The 20,117-nt window shown below is 37.7% G+C and overlaps 1 protein-coding gene across 8 annotated transcripts in view; it reads left to right on the forward strand.

Moving 5' to 3' along the window:
- The window catches only part of CADPS2 (calcium dependent secretion activator 2), a 449,325-nt gene that overhangs the window by 337,853 nt on the left and 91,355 nt on the right, over positions 1 to 20,117 (forward strand). For 6 of the 8 annotated variants that reach the window (XM_064487396.1, XM_064487392.1, XM_064487395.1 and 3 more), the window contains exons 15-17: positions 6,390 to 6,453; positions 9,659 to 9,782; positions 11,854 to 11,874. In XM_064487396.1, coding sequence (XP_064343466.1) covers positions 6,390 to 6,453; positions 9,659 to 9,782; positions 11,854 to 11,874 — 209 coding nt within the window. The remainder of the gene's footprint in view (positions 1 to 6,389; positions 6,454 to 9,658; positions 9,783 to 11,853; positions 11,875 to 20,117) is intronic. The other 2 variants (XM_031455280.2, XM_031455282.2) reach the window with 1 other exon arrangement.

Raw genomic sequence — 20,117 nt, forward strand, 5'->3', positions numbered from 1 at the left:
ATTCTGAAATCTGAGAAGCACAGGCTTCTTCCAGCTCACACACTTGACACCCAAAATGCTGGCAGGCAGGCAGGCTTGTACCTTCCTTGCTTAGTAGAAGTGTCTTCCCCTGGGACTCTGACTAGCCCAAGAGAAAAGACCTAAAGCTATGGGCAGTAAAGACACCTGGTGAAGTAGCCCAGCTACACTCCCCTTCAGCCAAGACCAGAGTGTGCACATACCCACTTAGACGCGTATAGCTTCCATTTAGTTTTTTAATAACTCGCTTTTGAAAATGATCAGACAGCCAAGGTGAAGCCATCAGATGTATGAGGAAAGCACTTACTGTGGGCGGCAAGTAATACCAAAAAAGGAACTTGGGGAAAAAATAAAAATTATATGGAAAGAAGGAAATGGTGGAAGAGGTGGTGGGAATCTATTACTGATATGCTTGTATGCTTGGGAAGGTTTGAGAAGATAGAGCATCTATAAAACAAAAACAAGATGTGTTTAAAAAAGAAAAAGAAAAAAAACCTTAGGGAACAAATAATAGCTCTTAGAAATTGATGCAAATGACACGCAACTACATACACACTGTCGAAAGATTAAGTTACTGAAACCTTCCAGAAAGTAGGGGGCAGGGAGTTGAACAGATGGAAAAATACGAGTAAAGTTGGCCCTTCATTTCCTTAGGTTCCACATCCCCTGCCAGATCAAGTGGGATGGGTTGAATCTGCAGATATACAGGGTCACCAGTACTACACTATTTTATATAAGGGACTTGAGTATCTGTGGATTTTAGTATCTGTGGGGGTCCAGGAACCCATCCCCCATGGATACTGAGGGGCAGCTGTACAAGGATAGGAAAAATGAAGGATCTGCTTAGGAATTTCATCATTATGAATAATATAAATCCCAGACACAGTTAAGGTTTAAGGTAGGAAATTATCAATAAAGATATTCAAAGTAATTTTCCAGAATTAAAGGACATAAGTGTTCAGATTAAATGAGTCCTTTGGGTACCACACACAGTGGATTAAAAAAGATACTCAGAGTGCATTTTTATGAATTTTCACAATCTTGGAGATAAAAGAGAAGATCTAGAAGTACAAAGAATCATAATGGCTTCTCAACATTTATTTATTCTACAGTAACTTATTAAGTGCTTACTATGTGTCAGGCAGTGAACAAAATTTTAAAAGAGATACTTTTCTTCTGCAACTTTTATTTCAATATGAGGAACAGTACTGATCCCCAGAAAACCGTGCATCAGTGACTTCACAGTTTTGAGGAAAGATGATTTCCAGCCTAGAATACTGTGCTAGTAAATGTGTCTATTAAGCTAGACATCAAAAGATGTGCTTCCCATATTCCCTTTTTGGAAAATGCAGTTTTCCAAGACAAAGGGGAAAACAAAGAAAGAGGGAGAGTTAAGATCCCTGCAACAGGAAGTCGACATGAAAGAGGTTCTTCATAGTGGTTAGTAAAGGTGGTTAATAGAGACCCCAAAGTGGTGACTGAACCTAGAGAGGAAACAGTTCTGACCAGAGCAGTCAGAAAATTCAAGTAGACCAAACTGATAAAACACTGAGATATTTGAGCATGTTTTACCCACTTGGAATTTGGAATTGTATTAGTTGTGTTAGAGCTTGGAGCTGTACTAGATCAAGTATATAAAAAGAAATTAAAACAAAGACACATATTAATCATAAACAAAATAGTGACACATAGAAGGTAGTCAAAGTAAGAACTGTGTCTCAATTATCTAAGATATTGACATAATTAATGTAGATACTGAATTTAGGCTTAACCTCCAAAAGTCACTGCAATGAAAGGGTGGCTGGAACCAAAATTATGTTTAGGGTGGAGGAAAGTGGTCTTCAAAAAAAAAAGCACCTTATGTCCAAGATGGAGTATTGGGATGATATTTATCTCCCACATGAAATAATTTTTTAAGACAAAATATGCGGGGAAAATGCTTTTCAAGATGTTAAACGTGAGACAATGAATAGCCGTGAGTCTTGAGAGATGGGAAACGAATGAATAAGCCCTTTAATTACCCCTGCTTACTGCCAGAACAGCGTTTCCAGACCATGGTCCAGGGAAGAGGAATCTGGGTGGATCCCAGTGGACACCTGGCTTAAAGGAGACAGAACTGGGAGCCCAGGGAGAGTAAGGTAGCCAGAATTGTCAGGTCAAAGTTCTAAAGAAGAGAGAGCTCAGAGAGACCTACAAGTATTTGCTGAGGGTCCCCCAGAGTCTTTAGCTAATTACTGATCTGTGAATGGATGTGAAGAAACTAAGAACAAAGAACTGTGTGAAAGGATTACAGGGGGAAATGTCCCCAAAGCTAGCACAGGGCTGGGAGTAGTTTTAGTTTCCACTATCCAGAGTGGAAACCTTCTAATTCTTGAGCATCAGGTAGAATACGCAGAGGGTTTTGCCTCAGTAGAAGAAAAAATTTAGCCCAAGAATAAGCCCTGTCATGGTCTCTCCTAATGAAGCTTAAAACCAAGATTCATATGAGTCAAACTGTGTCCAAGTAATTTAACTGCATTCCAAAACAAAGTTCAAGAATATTTAAAGGAATACAAAAGTACTCAGCCACCAATAAGGTACAATAGCAATGTCTAGCTTTCAGTCAAAAATATCTAGGGATACGAAGAAATAGTAAAATATGACCAATGAAGAGAATGTGAACAAGCAAAAGTGAAAATGGCACAGAAGATAGAATTAGTAAACAACAGTATTGCCACATGTCATATATTCAGCCTGTTAAGGGCATCGTGGAAAACCGACAACTAACATCGTATTTAATAATGAAAGACTAGACATTTTCTACCTAAGATCAAAAACAAGGCAAGACTATCTTGGTAGTGTAGTATAGAAAGTCCAGTAATAGACTCACATACCTGTGGTCAATTGATTTTCAACAAATGTACAGACAATTTGTAAAGTATATTTTATTCAACAAAATAGTGCTGGAACTACTGGATATCCAAATGTAAAATATTCACCCAGATCCACACCTCACACTTGATTCAAAACCTAACCCAAAATGGATACATCTGAAAAACAGAAAATCAGTGTTTTTTTGGACTAAGCAAAGATGCTTAAATAAAACACCAAAATCCTGATTCATAAATGGAAAAATGTTACTTTGAACTTCATCAACATTAAGAACTTTTGATCTTCCAAAGACGTTAATAATAAATATCAGAATGGAAGAAAATATTTGTGCAATACATATCCCACGAAAGACTTCTATGTAGGATGTATAAATAACTCTTAAAACTTAATAAGAAATGAAACAGCCCAATTAAAACTTTTTGACAGATATTTCATTAAAGATATAAAATGGTGAAAAGGCATATATGAGAAGATGCTCAACCTCATTACTCTATAAGGAAATACAAACTAAACCACAGTGAGGTACTGCTACTACCTGTCTGTGTAGCTAAACTTTAAAGAGTAACACCAAACGAACAGATTTGGCATGGATGTGAAACTGGACTTCTGCTGATACTGTTCATAGAAATGTAAAACGGTACAACTCACTTGGTAAAAGAGTTTGTAGTTTTTAAAAATTTAAAAACCCAATGTAGTCCACTCTTAGGTTATTCTCGAAGAGACATGAAAGCGTATGTCCACACAGAGACGTGAATGTGAATATTCATACTAGTGTTATTCATAACAGTCAAAGTATGAAAACAAGACAGATGACATCAACAAGGAATGTATAAAAAATTGTATGGGAATACTTCTGAGCAATGAAAAGGAATGAACTGTTGATACATTGCAGTAGCATGAATGAATATCAAAACAGCTATGCTGAGTGGGAGAAATCGGTCCCAAAAAAGATCATACTGTGTGACTCCTCTTACATGAAATTATGGCAAATACAAACGAATCTAAATGACAGAAAGGAAGTCAGCAGTTGCCTGGGTCCCAGGGATGGGAAGGAAATATTTGGGGGTCATGAATATGTATATGACATTGATTGTATACAGTTGTCAAAACCTATCAAGTCATACACTTTAAATATGCGCAATTCATTGTATGTCACTTCCATCTCTAAATCTTTTTTTTTTAAAGCTAAGTACTTTCCTTCCATAGCAGGAAGTTAGTAAGATAATGTCTAAAGCTGGAAAATCAAGAATTTGAAATATTAGCATGTAGGTTATGGATATGACATTTAAATACCAAAAGAATCAGATAAAAGTTTAAACTTTTTTTTTTCAAGAGAAATTACTTGGGAAGGTGTTGTGGAACTGACATAAAGGACTTATGTTTTTCATAAAAATTCCCTTACGAACAGTTTCTTCTTAGACTATGTGTATATATAACTTTAATAAAAATAGATACTGTATTTACAACTTTAAAATATAAAGAAGAGAAGGAGTTTAATCATTGGACAGGTCTATACAGGCTCATTTATCTGTGTAATTAATTTACTAAAGTGAAAATCAGGGTGACTTTAATTTATTCAGATTGGGCATTAAACTTGGTTGAATTTTATTTGATCAGTGAATGCTTTCCACTTTACTTAGCTATTACCAAGGTGGCCAAGTGGTAAAAACCCAAAATATTTACCCTGAAAAGCAGGACAAAATGATTCCCTTCTTTTAAAGCTTGTTTTGTGAAGATTAATTAAGCTTCTGTGTAGTTATTTTCTGTACTTTATTGACTCAGGATTACTTGTACTCTGTAAATGTGCTGAATTATTTACACATCACGGGCAGCTAATGCTAATGCAGAACATACCCAGTGGGACCTCAGAGCCCTGAAATGCTAAATGTAATCTGGGGATCAGTAACATTCCATTCATAAAACGCGTCACCCACAGGTTAATGGAAATAAACAATAGGAAAGACAGTGGGTGGATTATGCAAATACACTGAAAAGATTTAAGCAGGGGGAGGGGACTACAAGAAACCAATTTGTGTTTTATTTAAATGTGGATTAACGTTTATGGTATACAAAATGATTAAAGTTACTTTACTAATTTGCCAATGCTCTGAAGAGCATCACTGCACAGGAAAACTATCAAAATAAATTGGTCCTGGTTTTTTTTATGTGTGGGCTTTGGGGAGGGTAAGAGAATAGAGGCAGGATTAAGTGAAGGACATTTTTAACATGAAATGATATTTGTAATTTTTTTAAATGAATTGATAAACAGTATTCAGAATAAAAGTCTGAGTGACTAGATTTATGTGACACTTAATTGCATTTCTTTGATACAAATGAAAGTATCACAAAACTAAAACCTAATCCGAATATGAATTCAACTACTGCTTTGTGAGGAAATAGTCTTTCTCTCTCTGTCTCTTTACAATGTGGTCCTGTAGAACAATTTGAGCTTAAATACATTTTATATCTGTGCTTTTTTAGGGAAACCTCTTCAAGTTACTGTGTGAAAAAAAATTTCCTTGTTCATTATGTCTTAGAAAATATGTCTGCTAAGTCCTTGGGTAATGGCAAAAGACAGAAATAAGCAGACTTTTCAAGGTTTTAGTTTAAAAGATTTCTAAGAGCTAAAAGTCAGTCCAGCGACAGCCCAGCTGCCTGTAGCACATGGGCTTGGGGCGGGGGCAGTGGTAAGGGAGGGCAGGCTTTGCTGAACCTGGTTCAATAAAGCAAAGCGCTCCGACAGGATGAAGTGGCCCTGACATCCTGTACTGAGTGGAAAGTGACCTGAAGAGGGACCCCCTTGTAAAGAGCAGTAAACCTGTCACCACCATGTGGCAAGTTATGTCTGAGGAGCCCACTCCCCCTCCCAGCTCTGACCCTGATTTCAGAACATCCCGTAACCTGCCCTCCAGTTGTTGGTGTCTATTAGGGATACGTGGAACTCAAAGTACTTTGGATAAGTGACTGCCAGCAAGAGCCGCCGAAGGTTCGCTTGTGTATGGGGGTGGGGTGGGAGCGGTGGAGAGTTAGACACCAGCACAGACAGACAGACGTCAGGTAAGGAAGTTGCTGGAAACTTGTTTTCCTAGGACCTATGTCTGTGGCTGGGCTTCTATCTCAAATCTCACCCAGATAGAGGAGGAAATGGGAGAAGAGAGCTTGAACAAGAACACCTTCAAGCAGAAATGATTAGGGAATGCATCTGAAGTTTCTCTTTACTTGTAGGACCCTGGAGATTCCTTTTTGATTGCCATATTTCTGTACACGTATTCTCAAAACTTGAGAACCTTTTTCGTCACAATTGACACCTCCCCTGTGTAAAACATTCAAATCATGGGACCAGATAAACTCCAGCAGTTAGAATGTTCCCGGGTGGGTTGATGCTCTTTGAACTGCTTTTTACTCCTCTCCAGTAATGCCAAGTAATACAAGAGAGAAATTACTGAGCATTCTCGGATATTAAATGTTTGACATTTTTGTTCCTCTTTTTTCTTTTTAAGATACTGTTTTCCCTTTGGACGACCTGAAGGTGCACTAAAAGCCACACTTTCATTACTTGAAAGGGTATGTTTGACCATTACTTTATAAATACCATTTGCGTTCTTGATGGCTGTGTGTTTTAGTTATTGAACTAGGCAGACTGTCTTATTCCTCACAAGTGCGAGGTCCTCTGGGTCTGTTGCATTTCATCAATTTCTTCTTTTGGGTCAGGGGAAGGTAATTAGGCTTATTTACCTTTTTTTTTTTTTTAATGGAAGTACTGGGGATTGAACCCAGGACCTTGTGCATGCTAAGCACGTACTCTACCACTGAGCTATACCCTCCCCCCTCCTCAATTTCTCACCTTCTCCTGCTACGTTCAGTTTCTTCTATATCCTGCTTTTTCTCTCCAGAGCCTTTTTGAAGCCTACCACTGTCATCCTTTGCTAAGTTTATGGTATCTTTTTGGTACCACCTTTTTTTCCCCTCATGAAATAGCCTTTTTTAATTTCAGTTAAGTACAGTTATCTGTTTTTCAGACTTTACAGTTGTGTTTAATTATCTCCCTGACTTATTGGTAATTCTGTCATATTTCTCATACCTCTAAGAGTTTAACATTTAATATTCACAAATGTATCATTTCTTTCATTCTAAATTTCTCTCAGAATTTATTTAAATTCAACTCATGTGTTACTTTGAATGCGTTCGGGAATTACAAAAATTGATGATTATAGAAGTCACAAAATTACGGAAATATACAAAAAGTAATAGTAAACATCCATGCGAAAAATCATTTGTTCATGGAAGTATATCCTCCACTGCTGTTTTTGTGGCAGATTATGTGTGAAAGGGAAGTGTCATCTTCATCTGTCTATAAAACTATTCACGTGCTATTTGAAAGCTAACAGTTAAGTAATGTGGACAAATCCTATTCCTTATCAGTATTAAAAAGGATATCAAAGGATCCTCTATATCTCATGATTTGATTATTCTGGTCCTGATTTGTTGACTTCAGGCTCTTCTTGTTCATGTCGATTTATCTGCCCAAGGAATTCCAGATAATGCATTGTTTATTTGCACCTCTATGAAAAAGGGGAGACATTGTTCAGTGATTTAAGGAATTGGGGAAATGAAGACTAGAATTGCTGGCTAAAATGAGATCTTTGGATTACAGATAGGTTTCATCTATATATCCCTTTTTATCCTTGATTACTGTGAATTGTGTGGTAGAAATACTGTTGTCATAATTTTGTTTTATTAGAATTTGTATAATATTAAAAGCTGCATGTAACCCACACTTTTCAGAGTTTTCATTTCATCCTATCCATTAAGGTATCACTGATGACATAAAATCCTTAAAGGTAGCTTTGCTTTTGGAACGGCATCCCATCCTGGGTACCAAGTGCAGCCTCTGTGTGTGCTGGTTTCCGTGGCAGAGCTCCCCTCCCCTCCCCGGCAGGGAAGAGTTAGTAATAGCAGAGATGCCCTCATGCCCTGCACTGACAGGTGGCAAGATGAAGAGTGACTTTTATTCCAGTTATAGTCACTAAGCATGTTTCTTGCTGAACGAAGAGAGAAATGGTAAGAGCCATTTCTTCATTTGCATGTCTCTGTACTTACTGACATCTTTGAAAAATAAAATAAAATCTACCTGTGGATTCTTGATACTTATGATGCCTTGGAAGAACATGGGGAGGAGGCATGAAACAGAGGTTGTGTCTCCCTTTTTGCACTTGCCAGCCCTTTATCTGCACTTTGCCAGGAAAGAGAATTCAGTCCCCGCCCCCACTCCAAATGAAGCATCCTGCTTCTAATACTGTGGAATAATGCTTGATTTCTACCCTGGGCTCATCTCTGTAATAAATAGACAGATTCTAATTTTAACAGCTATTTCTATTATTTGAAAGTTTGGCACCACGGGGGAAGCTTAATAGCAAAGTTCGTGGTTCTGCATATGGAACAAAGTTCATCTTATATTTAAATTTTAGTTATAATCACATTACAAATACTAGTGCCTATTAATGCTTATATTTTTTTCACTGTAAACAGAAGGTTTTTTTGGCTATAAAGAATCTAATGTGGAGTTCTAATTAAAGGGCCAAAGGTATGTCAGTGTGTCAAAGATTTTTTCATACTAGAATATGAAGAAAAATTTAATTTGATAGGGAGGGAAGAAAATTTTTAAGCAGTAAAGTTTGCTGTTTTCAAAAGGAAATCTTGCCTGACAAAATTAAAATATGTTGTCAAGGATCACCAATGGTAGAATGATTGAATGAATTTGAAATCATAAAATCTTTAGTGCCGAGGCTGATTGAAAGAGAATGAAATAACGAAGCATGAAATGAATGTCTTCATGTTCCTTCAGTATTTTTTTCGAAGTAAAAAACTTAACAGGATCATAGTAAGAACACTTACAAAAGTAAGATTTTGCTACAGATTGTATAATTTGAATGTAAGCAGAGCAAGAAAAACCACATCAATTATATGGAAAATAGAGTTTGACTAATAGTGTAATCAAAACTTACTGTGAGCAGTTTTATTACTAGGAAAGTTTTAAGGACAATTGTCAATGAGCCATTAGAAAAGTGCTTAAATACATTATATTTTGAATTTTGGATATAATTGTTTTCTCCTCTTGCCAAGAGTAATACTTTTAAAGGAAAAAATCCAAAAACACAATTTAGGAATCCAACAGAAAGTGATCCCTTTTTTTTTTTAATTTCAGAATATTTCCTTATATTTTAATATTTGATTCTTCATTCATTTCACTAAGACAGAGAAGTCCCCCCTCCCCAGCAGATCACAATGATTAAAGTTTAATTAGGGAGGGCAGAGTTCTTGATTTTTATAGAGCCCATACATGTTGCTTGTTTTAAGGGAATTTTTGTTATTGTTTTCATATATATTGCTCAAAAGATTTAAAGCTTTTAAAACAAGGACATACAAGATAAACTTTGTTTATTACTTGTTCCACGGACTGTAATCCTGATCTGAAACAGCTGCTTGAGTGGTGTTGTGGGTCCCTGGAGGAAAAGTGACAGTCACAGTGAATGGTAGCTTGGCATAGGGGAGGTTTTGATGTGCGTAAATGAGGCTTAGACAGGAAGAGCCCAGACTGGGAGATTACTTCCCAGTTGTGAAGCCCCGACTGATTGCCTCCTCCAGTGTTACCTAGGACCCTTTCCTACTAATAGGTCTAGGACAATTTGTATATTTGTTTTTAGTATTTTATGCAATTTCTCTCCCTCTCTCTCTCTCTCCCTCTCTCTCTCTCTCTCTCTCTCTCTAGGTTTTAATGAAAGATATTGCCACTCCCATACCAGCCGAAGAGGTGAAAAAAGTGGTCAGAAAATGTCTTGAGAAAGCTGCCTTGATCAATTACACGAGACTCACAGAATATGCCAAAATAGAAGGTCAGTGCAGTGAGCAGTTGCCCAAAGTGGCAGTGAGAGCCAGCAATGCCTATTAACTGCATTTTCTGTGAGAAGTCCTTTCCTTTCCTGAACAAACCTGTGCCATGGCAAAGGGAAATGTCTCATTAAAATCTCAGCTGGTGAACTGAAGAGCTTTTTCCTATTCATTGCTTTAATATGCCTCCTGGGACTCTGCTTGAATGAAAGACCCAGGATTCGTGCTTAAGTTGTCCTTTGTTCTTATTTTGAGTTTTGAAGAAATCAAAACGTGTTTTCATGGGTTGTATTTTTTGACATTACTGTAAGTACATCTAACATTTAAAGTACGGGTAGTGTATTCTTTCCTGATCAGTGACAGTGTAGTATTACATAATTTTATTTTCGGTTCTGCAGTATCTCCCAGAGAAAGAGGAAACTTGTTGATTATCATGAAGGCTGAAATGAACAGATAGAATTTCCTGCAACTTTTAATTGCTTGCAATATATTGATGCATTTGAAAGATTAGATCTCTTGAGAGGACTGTGCATTTTTTTTCTCTTTCTTTGGGTTTTATTCATTAAGGATAATTATTCATCTGATTCATTAAAGTTTAAAATGTTTAGAAATACATAGATTGAAATTTCTGACAGTCACAATCTCAGCTTTCATTGAACAATCCTTTGACTGATACAATTAAAAGTAATAGAAACGACCTCAGATTCTTTAATCATCATAAAAGTAGCTTGTGTAATACATATACCATTGCCTTAGGGAGGAAAAAGCTTACCTTGTTTAATACTTACCTCTAAAAATAAAAAATAAATCATCCACTGGAAAAAATTTTAGTAACTTTTTACCTAAAATTGCATTTAATGAATTGCAAATTTATTAATTAGACGATATTATTACAGTTTCATCAAAATTGGGACAATGAAAAAGATGATTATAAATTGGCCATGTTATATCCTTTTTTTCTTTCCAAATCTGATCAAGCTTTCTAACAAGCACGTGATAACCAACCTCCTGAGTGATTAACAAAAAAGCCATCCCATCACTATAGCAACCAATATTATATCACAAGAGTAACAACATGAAACCTCCTTAGTTACCAGTTTAACATCATTAATTATGATATCATGTTGTGTTAAAGCAAAAGCACTGAATATTAGATCATTTAGGAGAAGTGGAAGATAAACAGATTGGTTTTCACATTTTGAATACTCATTCAAACAATTTTCATATTTTGGGAATATTGGGTGTTGTGAGCATGGATTGCAAGATCTGATATTAAAAATAGACATTTTAAAACCTTTCAACTCTGGCAAAGAGAAAAAAGTTGTGGACAATCTGAGTAAACACAATATTATTTTATCCAAATATTATGGACTGTATCTAAAAAAAAACTATGAGAATCCTTTTGTTCTTAACTATTTCAGTTAATATTTTTGACCGTTACCTTATCCAGCAATACTGAAAAGATATGCAGTGTAGCTTTTGTTTCATCTCTGTATTTATTTTCTAGTCATAGAATCCATTTTAATACAGACATGTGAAGAACTTTCTTTTATTTGTACATAGCCGTGGGCTTTTTTCATTGATCAGAGCTACATGCTAACAATGGTGATCAGAAAGGAATGGTTTTTCTTCTCAATCACACATAAAAACAACTCTGTGGTAGAGGAAAGCCTAAAATAGTACCCACTGGAGAGTGAGCAGGGAACTCTCCCACCTCTTCCCTTCTGGAGTCACCCCTCTCTTACCTTGGGTCCAGCGTGAGAATATTCTAGAAAAAGGATTCTAGACCTCTAGTCGGGTAGGACTGCTGAGCAGTCTCCATTCAAAAAAAAAAAAATGCATGCTTATGAGAATGACTTTTAGGCTTTTCATTTTCTCCCTTCTCCTTTTTTTTTGTATCATAAAAAATAAAAAGCTTTATTTTATGCTCAGGGTCCGATCAAGAACAAAGTCAACTTTAACTTAGAAATAGAAAGTGGACTCCTTTTCTTTGCTTGGTTGGTCCTTTTCCTTATGTGAGTAAGCAACCTGGGTAGAGTTTGCTTTTCTCCTAAATTCTCTTCTCTTATGTTTTAGGCCTAGCAGAAAAGGAAACAGGTAACTAATGTTTGTGCATGCACACGTGCCGTGATTTCTAATGTGGTGGTGTTGTGTTTTGATATTGATGAATGGCTCTTTCCTTTTCAGGGCTCCTACTAAATCACTTTGACTAAGATACTGAAAAGACTTTGATTTTATCAGAACTATTGCTAATGGTTTGTAGGGAAAATATAAGCCATTTATCTCTGCAAAAGTTCAGCAGTATTTTTGATACAAATTCAAAGCAAAACACCTGAGGCTGTATTAATGTTATACACTAGGTTTTAAGCATGTTCACTAATCTTATTCGGAAGCTGTCGCCAATATTTGAAGGACTCTTACAACTAGAAAAGAGGACCATCCTTCTGTGATCACTCCTGAAAAACAACATGAGAGTAAAAAAGCGTAAATGCTGTTAAATAAAAAGTAAGCAGCTCTTAACTTTGAAAGTTGTTAATCGTAGGAGTGAGCAGAGGTTATGAAATTCTATTCTCAAGAAAATTCTGGGAAAGAGTCTTCTCTGGGTCTCTGAATTTTTAAAGATTTTGTTATTTTTGTGTGCATGCTTGCCACTTTTCACAGTTGTAATTAATTTAATTCCTTGTGCCATTATCTGTTTGTCCTGTCCATCTCCTCTTCAGCCTCTTGCAGGCAGGGTCTCTACTGAACTTGTTGACTGTTGTATTACCAGCACCCAGCACTGTGCCCATGACACAAAGTAGGTCCTCAGTACTTGGAAAGAGACAAGAGATCCATTAGTTAGTTCCATCTGAAAACAATGGTGCAATAGACACATGATGAACTTTTTTAGTCCTAGTTTTCCCATCTTAGTTAAATTTTGCATGCAGTGTTATAGACCAGTTTGCTTCAGTTGTTTTTAACTGAAGTTTTCTGTTAAGGGTGCTATATCTAGTTTTTCCTACCTTCAATTCTTTTCCAGTATTTGACCCCAGAAAGTGTCAGGAACAAAACACTCAGAGCCAGGGAAAGGGGAAAGAACACACCGACAATGGTCGCTGAAGTGCTCTTTAGAAAAAATGAATTAGAAAAAACGATGAGACAACCATGCCCTCTTAGGACAGCCCGTTGTGGGAGCAGCAGTCCCACACTCTTTAACAAACTTTTTCAAAACCTCTCACAGCATTTTATCCCCGACGTTTCTGCTGTGAAAGTCGTTTTTATATAGTTTGCAGACAAGAAGTCCAGGGTTGTTAGTGGTTTTCCCACTTGCCACAAGGTAAATAAATCGGCCAGCTGGGACTGGAGTCAGGTGTCCTGATCCCCAGCTTACAGAGGATATGCCCCTCCCCCTGTGAAATAGGAAGGGGCCACCGGTGCGCCTCCATGAGGACGGAGGGGAGGCAGTTGCCCTGTTCCTGTTGAAGAGATGCAGGGAAAGGCAAGTTTCTGTACCCCATGGACTTCACTTCCACCAGATGAAAATCTTCCCTTCACTTGTATTTAATATCCATACCATTGCTCAGCTGTCCAGGCTGGAGAGTCTGGGAAAAAGACTTTTTAAAAATTGAATGCTTGCATAGAAAAGGGGTAGGGGAATGAGTAGAGACTCAGTAACTTAAGTGAGGTGAAAAAAAAGCTACTCTCAGTTGAAGACTGTTCTGAAGTAACAGGAGACAGGTTTTTAAGAAATGGAGTGTATTCCTTCAGTTGCATTTGATTGCAAGTTAACAGGGTTACCTAGTAAATGTTCTTGGAGGTGCTTTTAAAAGTGAGTAAAAATCAGACTATCAATTGCATGTGTAAGAGCTTAAATGCTTGATAAGGCTTTGAAACAGTACTCTCTTGCGCATTGTAATCGTTGTTGTCCTCAGTGAGTTTGTACCATGTAGGGAAGAGTCAAATTCTGCCCAAGATTTGTCATAATTTTGTCGTCTTTTGACGTGACTATTGCCCCAGCGGTTTTTCTTTTCCACGACTTCAGTAGTTCCTTAAGCAGCTCTTCAAAATAGGTATCTTACAGAAGAGATAACTGAGACTTCAGAAAAAATTAGTAACTTGCACAAGGTTGCGCTGCTACTATTAAAACTCAACAGACCTGAGATTTGCACCTGTGCTCAACAGACACCGGAGCCCTCGTCATGCTCTTCCCGCTGGCTGCCCCACCTCCAGGTCTGTCTGATTCAAAGTAATGGCATTTTTTGATGCACAGCTCACCCACATCACAAAAGCCAAGGGTTAATATTTGTAGAGTCACTTTTTCCAAAAATAATGGTATTTATTTAATTGTAAGTGCAAACACTTTGATGCCAGGCAGTAGTCTAAGCACTTTACATGTGGTGCTTGTAAAAGTACAGTAGTAGTATTTACAAGAAATACTACCATTATTATTCCTTTCTTAGGAAGCTGGAGCAGAGAGGTTATTATCTACCAGTCGGTCCCTGGTCACATAGAGCTAGTAAGTGGGAAATTAGAACCCGCTGTCTACCCATTAAGCTATCTTCTTATTTTCCCATGTCTGCCTTCCTCCCCATTCTAGGCAAGCTTCATAGTTAAGTTTACACTCAGTTAAAATGCACGGACGTTTGAAAAGGAGTCTGGAGCAATGCAGCCCATAGAGATATGATCAAAGCCACATATGTAACTTAAAAAATTTTAGTAGCCGTATCAAAGAGGTAAAAAGAAACAGGTGAAATTAATTTTAAGAATATAGCTTATTGAACCCAACCTATCCAAAATATTATCATTTTAAAATGCATTCAGTATGCACAGTTATCAAGATAGTTTACGTTATTTTTTCCAACAATGTCTTTGAAATCTGATGGGCAACATGCTCTCCCAGCACATCTCCACTAGAAGTAGCCCTGGCTTTCAAGTATTCATCCAGCGCTTGTGGCTGGTGACTGCTGAATTAGACAGCTCAGGTCTCTGGTGAAGGACTAAGAGCTGGACTCCGGAAACTGACCCTTCTTATTTCCTCCCGTGCATCTTAAGTGTCAGGTGTTGGATGTGATTAAAATGTGCAGCACCCTCCCCACCGAATCCAGACTGTCTCTCCCTCTTCTCTGCTTTATTTTTCTCTCTAGCCCTTAAGATTAACGCACAAGATAGTTCTTTCATCTAACTGTCGTTCTAGAACGTTAGCCCCATAAGGGCAGGGCTTGTGTATTTCAAAACTGCTCTATCTCCAGTGCCTGGCGCGTTGTTACTCGGTAGATTCTGTATTGAATAAACGAATGAGGTCATGGCAGAGAGAGTGATCAGGCTGTTTACAGCAGAGGGAACATCTGTAAACTGGCAAGCTGGCTTGCAAAAGGCCACTCAAACCAATTACTGAAATAATTAGCAATAAAGAGCCAAAACTCACCACTTAAAAATACCAAGATTGGAAAAATTAAAGCAGAATTTCATGCCCTTTATCATGGGATGGAGGGGTGAGGAGGCACTAACTCTGGATCATGGAAGCCAGAGGTTAAACGCAGCAAATGCATTAATAATATCTAGTAATCTAACCTGTTTCAGTTGTTTCCGTAATTCAGCGTGATGCTCAGTTTGGCTAGTTCTCTTCCATCCTTGGGATTTCTTCAGATTCTCCACTGGCAGCACAAATTTGCAGAATAAAGGGATCTTACAACTCTGTAATAGATGGAGTAAAACAAGTGACCTCTCTCTAAACAAATGCCTTCTTTCCTTCTTGGGAATTATTTGTATGTGTTTTATGAGAACAGATAGTTCATTTTGAGAACTTGAAATTTCTAGAAAGCAGTTTTTTTCCTCTTTAATTTTAAGAAATGTTTGAGATTTGCGCTGTTGCAAAATCAACTAGTTTTCTTTGTTTTAATTTTATCACTAATTTTTTTATGTAATTATAAGATCATTTTAATTTTATAATCTAGGGTTCCAAATGATAGTGAAGCTTTATTTTTCTAATTGTGTGTGTGTCTGTGTTTTAATCACTTGCCTTGATGCAAATTCCCTGTTACTTTTAAAGAAGAATCAACTTGTTCTTTAATTCAAGGAATTTCTTACAGACAAGAACAGTTATAAAACATCGAATCACAGTCCTTCCCTGCTTTCTCTTGAAAACTACGTTTCATATTGTGACTTACGATCAAAGAAAGGGGAGACCACTCCTTAAAGCTTGCCTTGACCTGAGATCTTTTGAATAAATTTGGTACCTAAGCCTATTGTACTTCTCGAAATGTGGAGGTGCCCTAGACAAAAGGTACCATGGAATGAACAGACAAAGGCTTTGTGCAGTGAGGATCTGTCTGGGTCCTCTGGTTGCCAGGTTCCCAGGTCTAAGCCCCAGTGCTCTCATTTTCAGAGTCTCAGCTGAACGGGATGGAGATGCTTTCCCAGAGGGCCGCGCTGCTTACTTTCTTTGAGAGGAGCAGTCGCACTGTGGCCGGTCCTTACGTCATTAGGATGTGTTTGCCATCTGAGTGGCATTTTAATTTAGCACTTCATTGTCAGAGTGTAGCAATAAATAATAAATAAATGAAATCTGTTCTGCTTAAGGACGGGTGTGTGCGAAAGTGAGTATATAAACGACACTGTTGATGACATACTTTTGTTAATGACTGATTTCTTACTAATGTTTCTAGGATAATGTAACAGTTTTCTCTCACAAAAGATTTTTTGTGTTTCCTTATAAACTTGATTTAAAATTTTTTGAGTATTATATGTTACCATGAATTCTAGTTACTAATATCTAAGTAACAGACCTGAAATTTTGCCTTCCCATGAGCACTGAGAACACTTTGCGGGAGGTACTTTATATATTAAAAGAAACAGAATCCGCACCTTAAAAATAATAAAATTGAAGAATTAAAGGGTTACTGCCCAGCCTATTTGGACAATGTGGCTTGGACTCTGGGACCCTGGCCTGAAAGTAAAACCTCTGTGACCATTTCTTCTTCTGATCATTTCACCTGATGACTTAGGGACAAATTGATAGATTCAGTTTCTAGCTCTGAAACAAAGAGAATGGCTTATTGTCTTTTTCTTTAAAATATCTGAGAAAATCCTATGCATCTGTAAAGATTTTTTTGTTTGTAAGGCAGTATGTGTGCATATATAGTAAAAACTCATTGCTTGAACCCTGAGTTAGCATCTGTGATCATCTGGATAGGGATCAAGTTCAAATTTATTTTTGCACTATTTTTGTAAGGAAAAGCTGTGAGTATTTTTCAGATGGTCCATGAACTATCTAAATTATCTAAGATAATTTTTTCTGATAGTCATCAATTACTTTGATTCTGTCACCTAATATGACACAATTGAAATGTTCATTTTAGACTATCTTTATGAGTATGTCCTCATCAATATGTTGAAGATGTCTCCAGCACCTCCTGGCCACACCATTAGCCTTATTCTAAATAATGTATGTGCCCAAAAGTGTTAAGACTATAGTCTCTTTTAAGTACTGTGGAAGTATTACAGATTCACTCTGGCTCTTTCCGCATGTGATCTGGAATGAATGAGGATTTCTGGTGTACTTATTTGCCTCAACTTTTCTCCCCTCAAGTCGCTAGTCACTCAAGACAACAGCCCCACGCGATGTAATTGGTGCTCATGCCGACTTGTCAGCTCCTGACAATGTTGACAGATCCACGCCTATGTATCAAAACCTGTTTGAGGGGCGTAACAGGCAAGAGACACAGGGATTATTGACTAGAAGAGGCAGATGAGGGCGTTATTTGCTTAAGTCTGGCAGAGCTTTGAAGCTGTGCGTGTACCTTCCATTAGCTTGGGACAGAGGACCAGAGCGGTGCAGTTGCTCCATAGGTCTCTAAACTCAGGTAACTGACCAGATGAGTGACAGGTCAGCTGAAGACCTGAGGGGCACCCCTGTCCACAATGGCAACCTGGTGGCAGGGATTTCAACACTCCTAGGGCCTCTGCCCTCACTAGATACCCACAGCCCCACTAAACAGGGAAGAGGTTCTGTCAACTCCAGACAAAGCATGGAGACATTTAAGGACACTTAGCTCTCTTTCCTCTAAAATTCCTTCTGAGTCTGCATTCCTCGAACATCCTTCCTGATTGATCTTCGTTCAATTCTGAGAAAGCAATAGTATGTGTCAGTCCATTTAACATAACTGCTGGTGGCACCGTCATGCTGCCCTCTGCTTTTGCCCTTCTGCCCCTTGTATTATTGGGGTTAATATTGCCAGCACTGAGTGGTTTGTCATGCCTCTGCTGAGGTCTTCTGTGACCTAAATGAGCAGGGCCTTTCCTTGATCCACAGTCTCTTTGTCGCTAAGTCACCCATCCTGGCTCTCCTTCTTTATTTTGTTGTATTTTGCGTGTGAGTGATGATAGATAAGGACAGTCTCAACCAGAGGCGGACAGAGCTCGTTCCACATAGAAAACATGGAAACTTGATTCATTCTTAAACAGTGTTCTCTTTCCAGATCAGGCTGTCCTGGGAACTGGACGTCAAGTTTAAACGACGCCTAAGTTTAAGGTTGTTTGAGGGCAGTCATTTCCTTTCAATCTCATTAAGTGTACTGTAAGCCCCCGCTCCCAGCTCTATACCTACAACTCGCTTTTTACACCCACCCGTGTCTTCTGTTCTCCATCATCAGGGGATGAGGAATCTTCCTCTTCAAGGCCAACTCACCCACCTGTGATATTGACCCCCAACTCCACTTTACCTCTTTCTGGGCATATTTTACTCCATCATAGATCTCTTCTTTCTCTTCATCTTCTTTCTACATATTTCCCTTCCATTTATAAATATGTGGAGTCTGAACTTATCGTGCTAATAATTCTGTTGGTTTCTCATGTACTTTGAATAGATCTTTCATCACGCATAATTTTTTAACATCACGCATTGATCATTTGAAAATGTTGGTTCAGTGAATCATGGTCTTCTTAATGTTGACAAACATTATGTAGTATCAAAAATACTTGTTATACTCACCCCGTCAGAAAGATCTTAAAGTATTGGGAAGCTGTCAAACTCATGACAGATGTAAGTTTTCTAAAATCCTACTTTTCCTTGAAAGCTCCCGTTTTATCACTGGCAACACATCCTGTCTGTTTCTTTAAAGTGACAGGTTTACTTCAGTTTTCAGAAAATGCCTACCAAATACCCAAGTATGAATAACCATACTTTGTCTGTCAATCATCTTTTCAACTAAAATGGTTCTTTCTGAAAGGAAAAAAAAAGCATTTATCTCAGCCCTGGACTCAGACAATCACACAAACACTTTTCCTTGAGACAGTCATCATACTTCAGAACACAAAAGCCCTTGATACGAACGTCTCATTTTGTCAAAGACGATAGTGTTTTTTCAAATGTATACTCAAGGGTAGAGATTCAATAAAATTAATAATTTTTACTCTTTCATCAAGGACATTCTTATGTAAAACAGACTTTTTTTCTTGAGTGCAAGGCGATAAAGAACACATAACAAGTATAATTTAGCACCATAGCCTTGATTCATGCTGAGGCAACAACAGTTTTACCCATTCTTGCTTTTGCATCATTAGTGTAAATGTCAACAGAATTAAAAAGGCAAAACGTCTTATTAGGAAAGTGCTTTGACCTTGCAGACCCTCAAAAGGTCACGAGGAGCCACAGTGGTCCATGAACCACACTCAGAAGCTCTCCTGCACACCATCAGTCAACTAGCTAGCTAAATAAATAAATATGTACATATGTATACACATAATAAGGTACCTTTCACAGTAACCGCCAAACTATAAGACATCTTGGAGTTAACTTTTCCAAAAGTGTACTAATTTTCCTAGACCTCTATAAAGAAAATTTTGAAATTGAAATCAAGTTTACAGAGAGTACTCTAAATAGATGTAGAGACAGTTCATGCCCTTAAGAGTGATGACTTAATATATAAACTCTCCCCAAATTAATATAAAATTCACTGCAATGGCCATTAGAATTCCAGGGTTAAAAAAAAAAAAACTTAATAAAGTTACTTCAGAATTTAAATGGAAGAGTAAAGGGTACTGAATAACTCTATCAACGTAAGGAAACCAAACAAAACAAAACAGTATAGAGACATGCCTTGTCAGATACTAAGACAAATTCCAAAATCATCACCAAAGCCCACAGTCAGGCAGCTACTCAGAAGAGGAATGTAGAGACAGACCCATGTGTACATGGGAGGCTGATCTGCTTCATCCAGAGCAAAGTGGGACCACAAATCAGTACGGAAGGCTGGGCTATTTCAGAGACGTTAGAAAGAAGGGCTTACTAAGTGGATTAAAATAAACCGACTCCTTCTCTGATAAAAATGTGGTCTCCAGAGAGATTAGAGACCTCAGAGTAT

The sequence above is a fragment of the Camelus dromedarius genome, chromosome 7 (assembly GCF_036321535.1).
Source record: "Camelus dromedarius isolate mCamDro1 chromosome 7, mCamDro1.pat, whole genome shotgun sequence".
NCBI lineage: Eukaryota > Metazoa > Chordata > Mammalia > Artiodactyla > Camelidae > Camelus > Camelus dromedarius.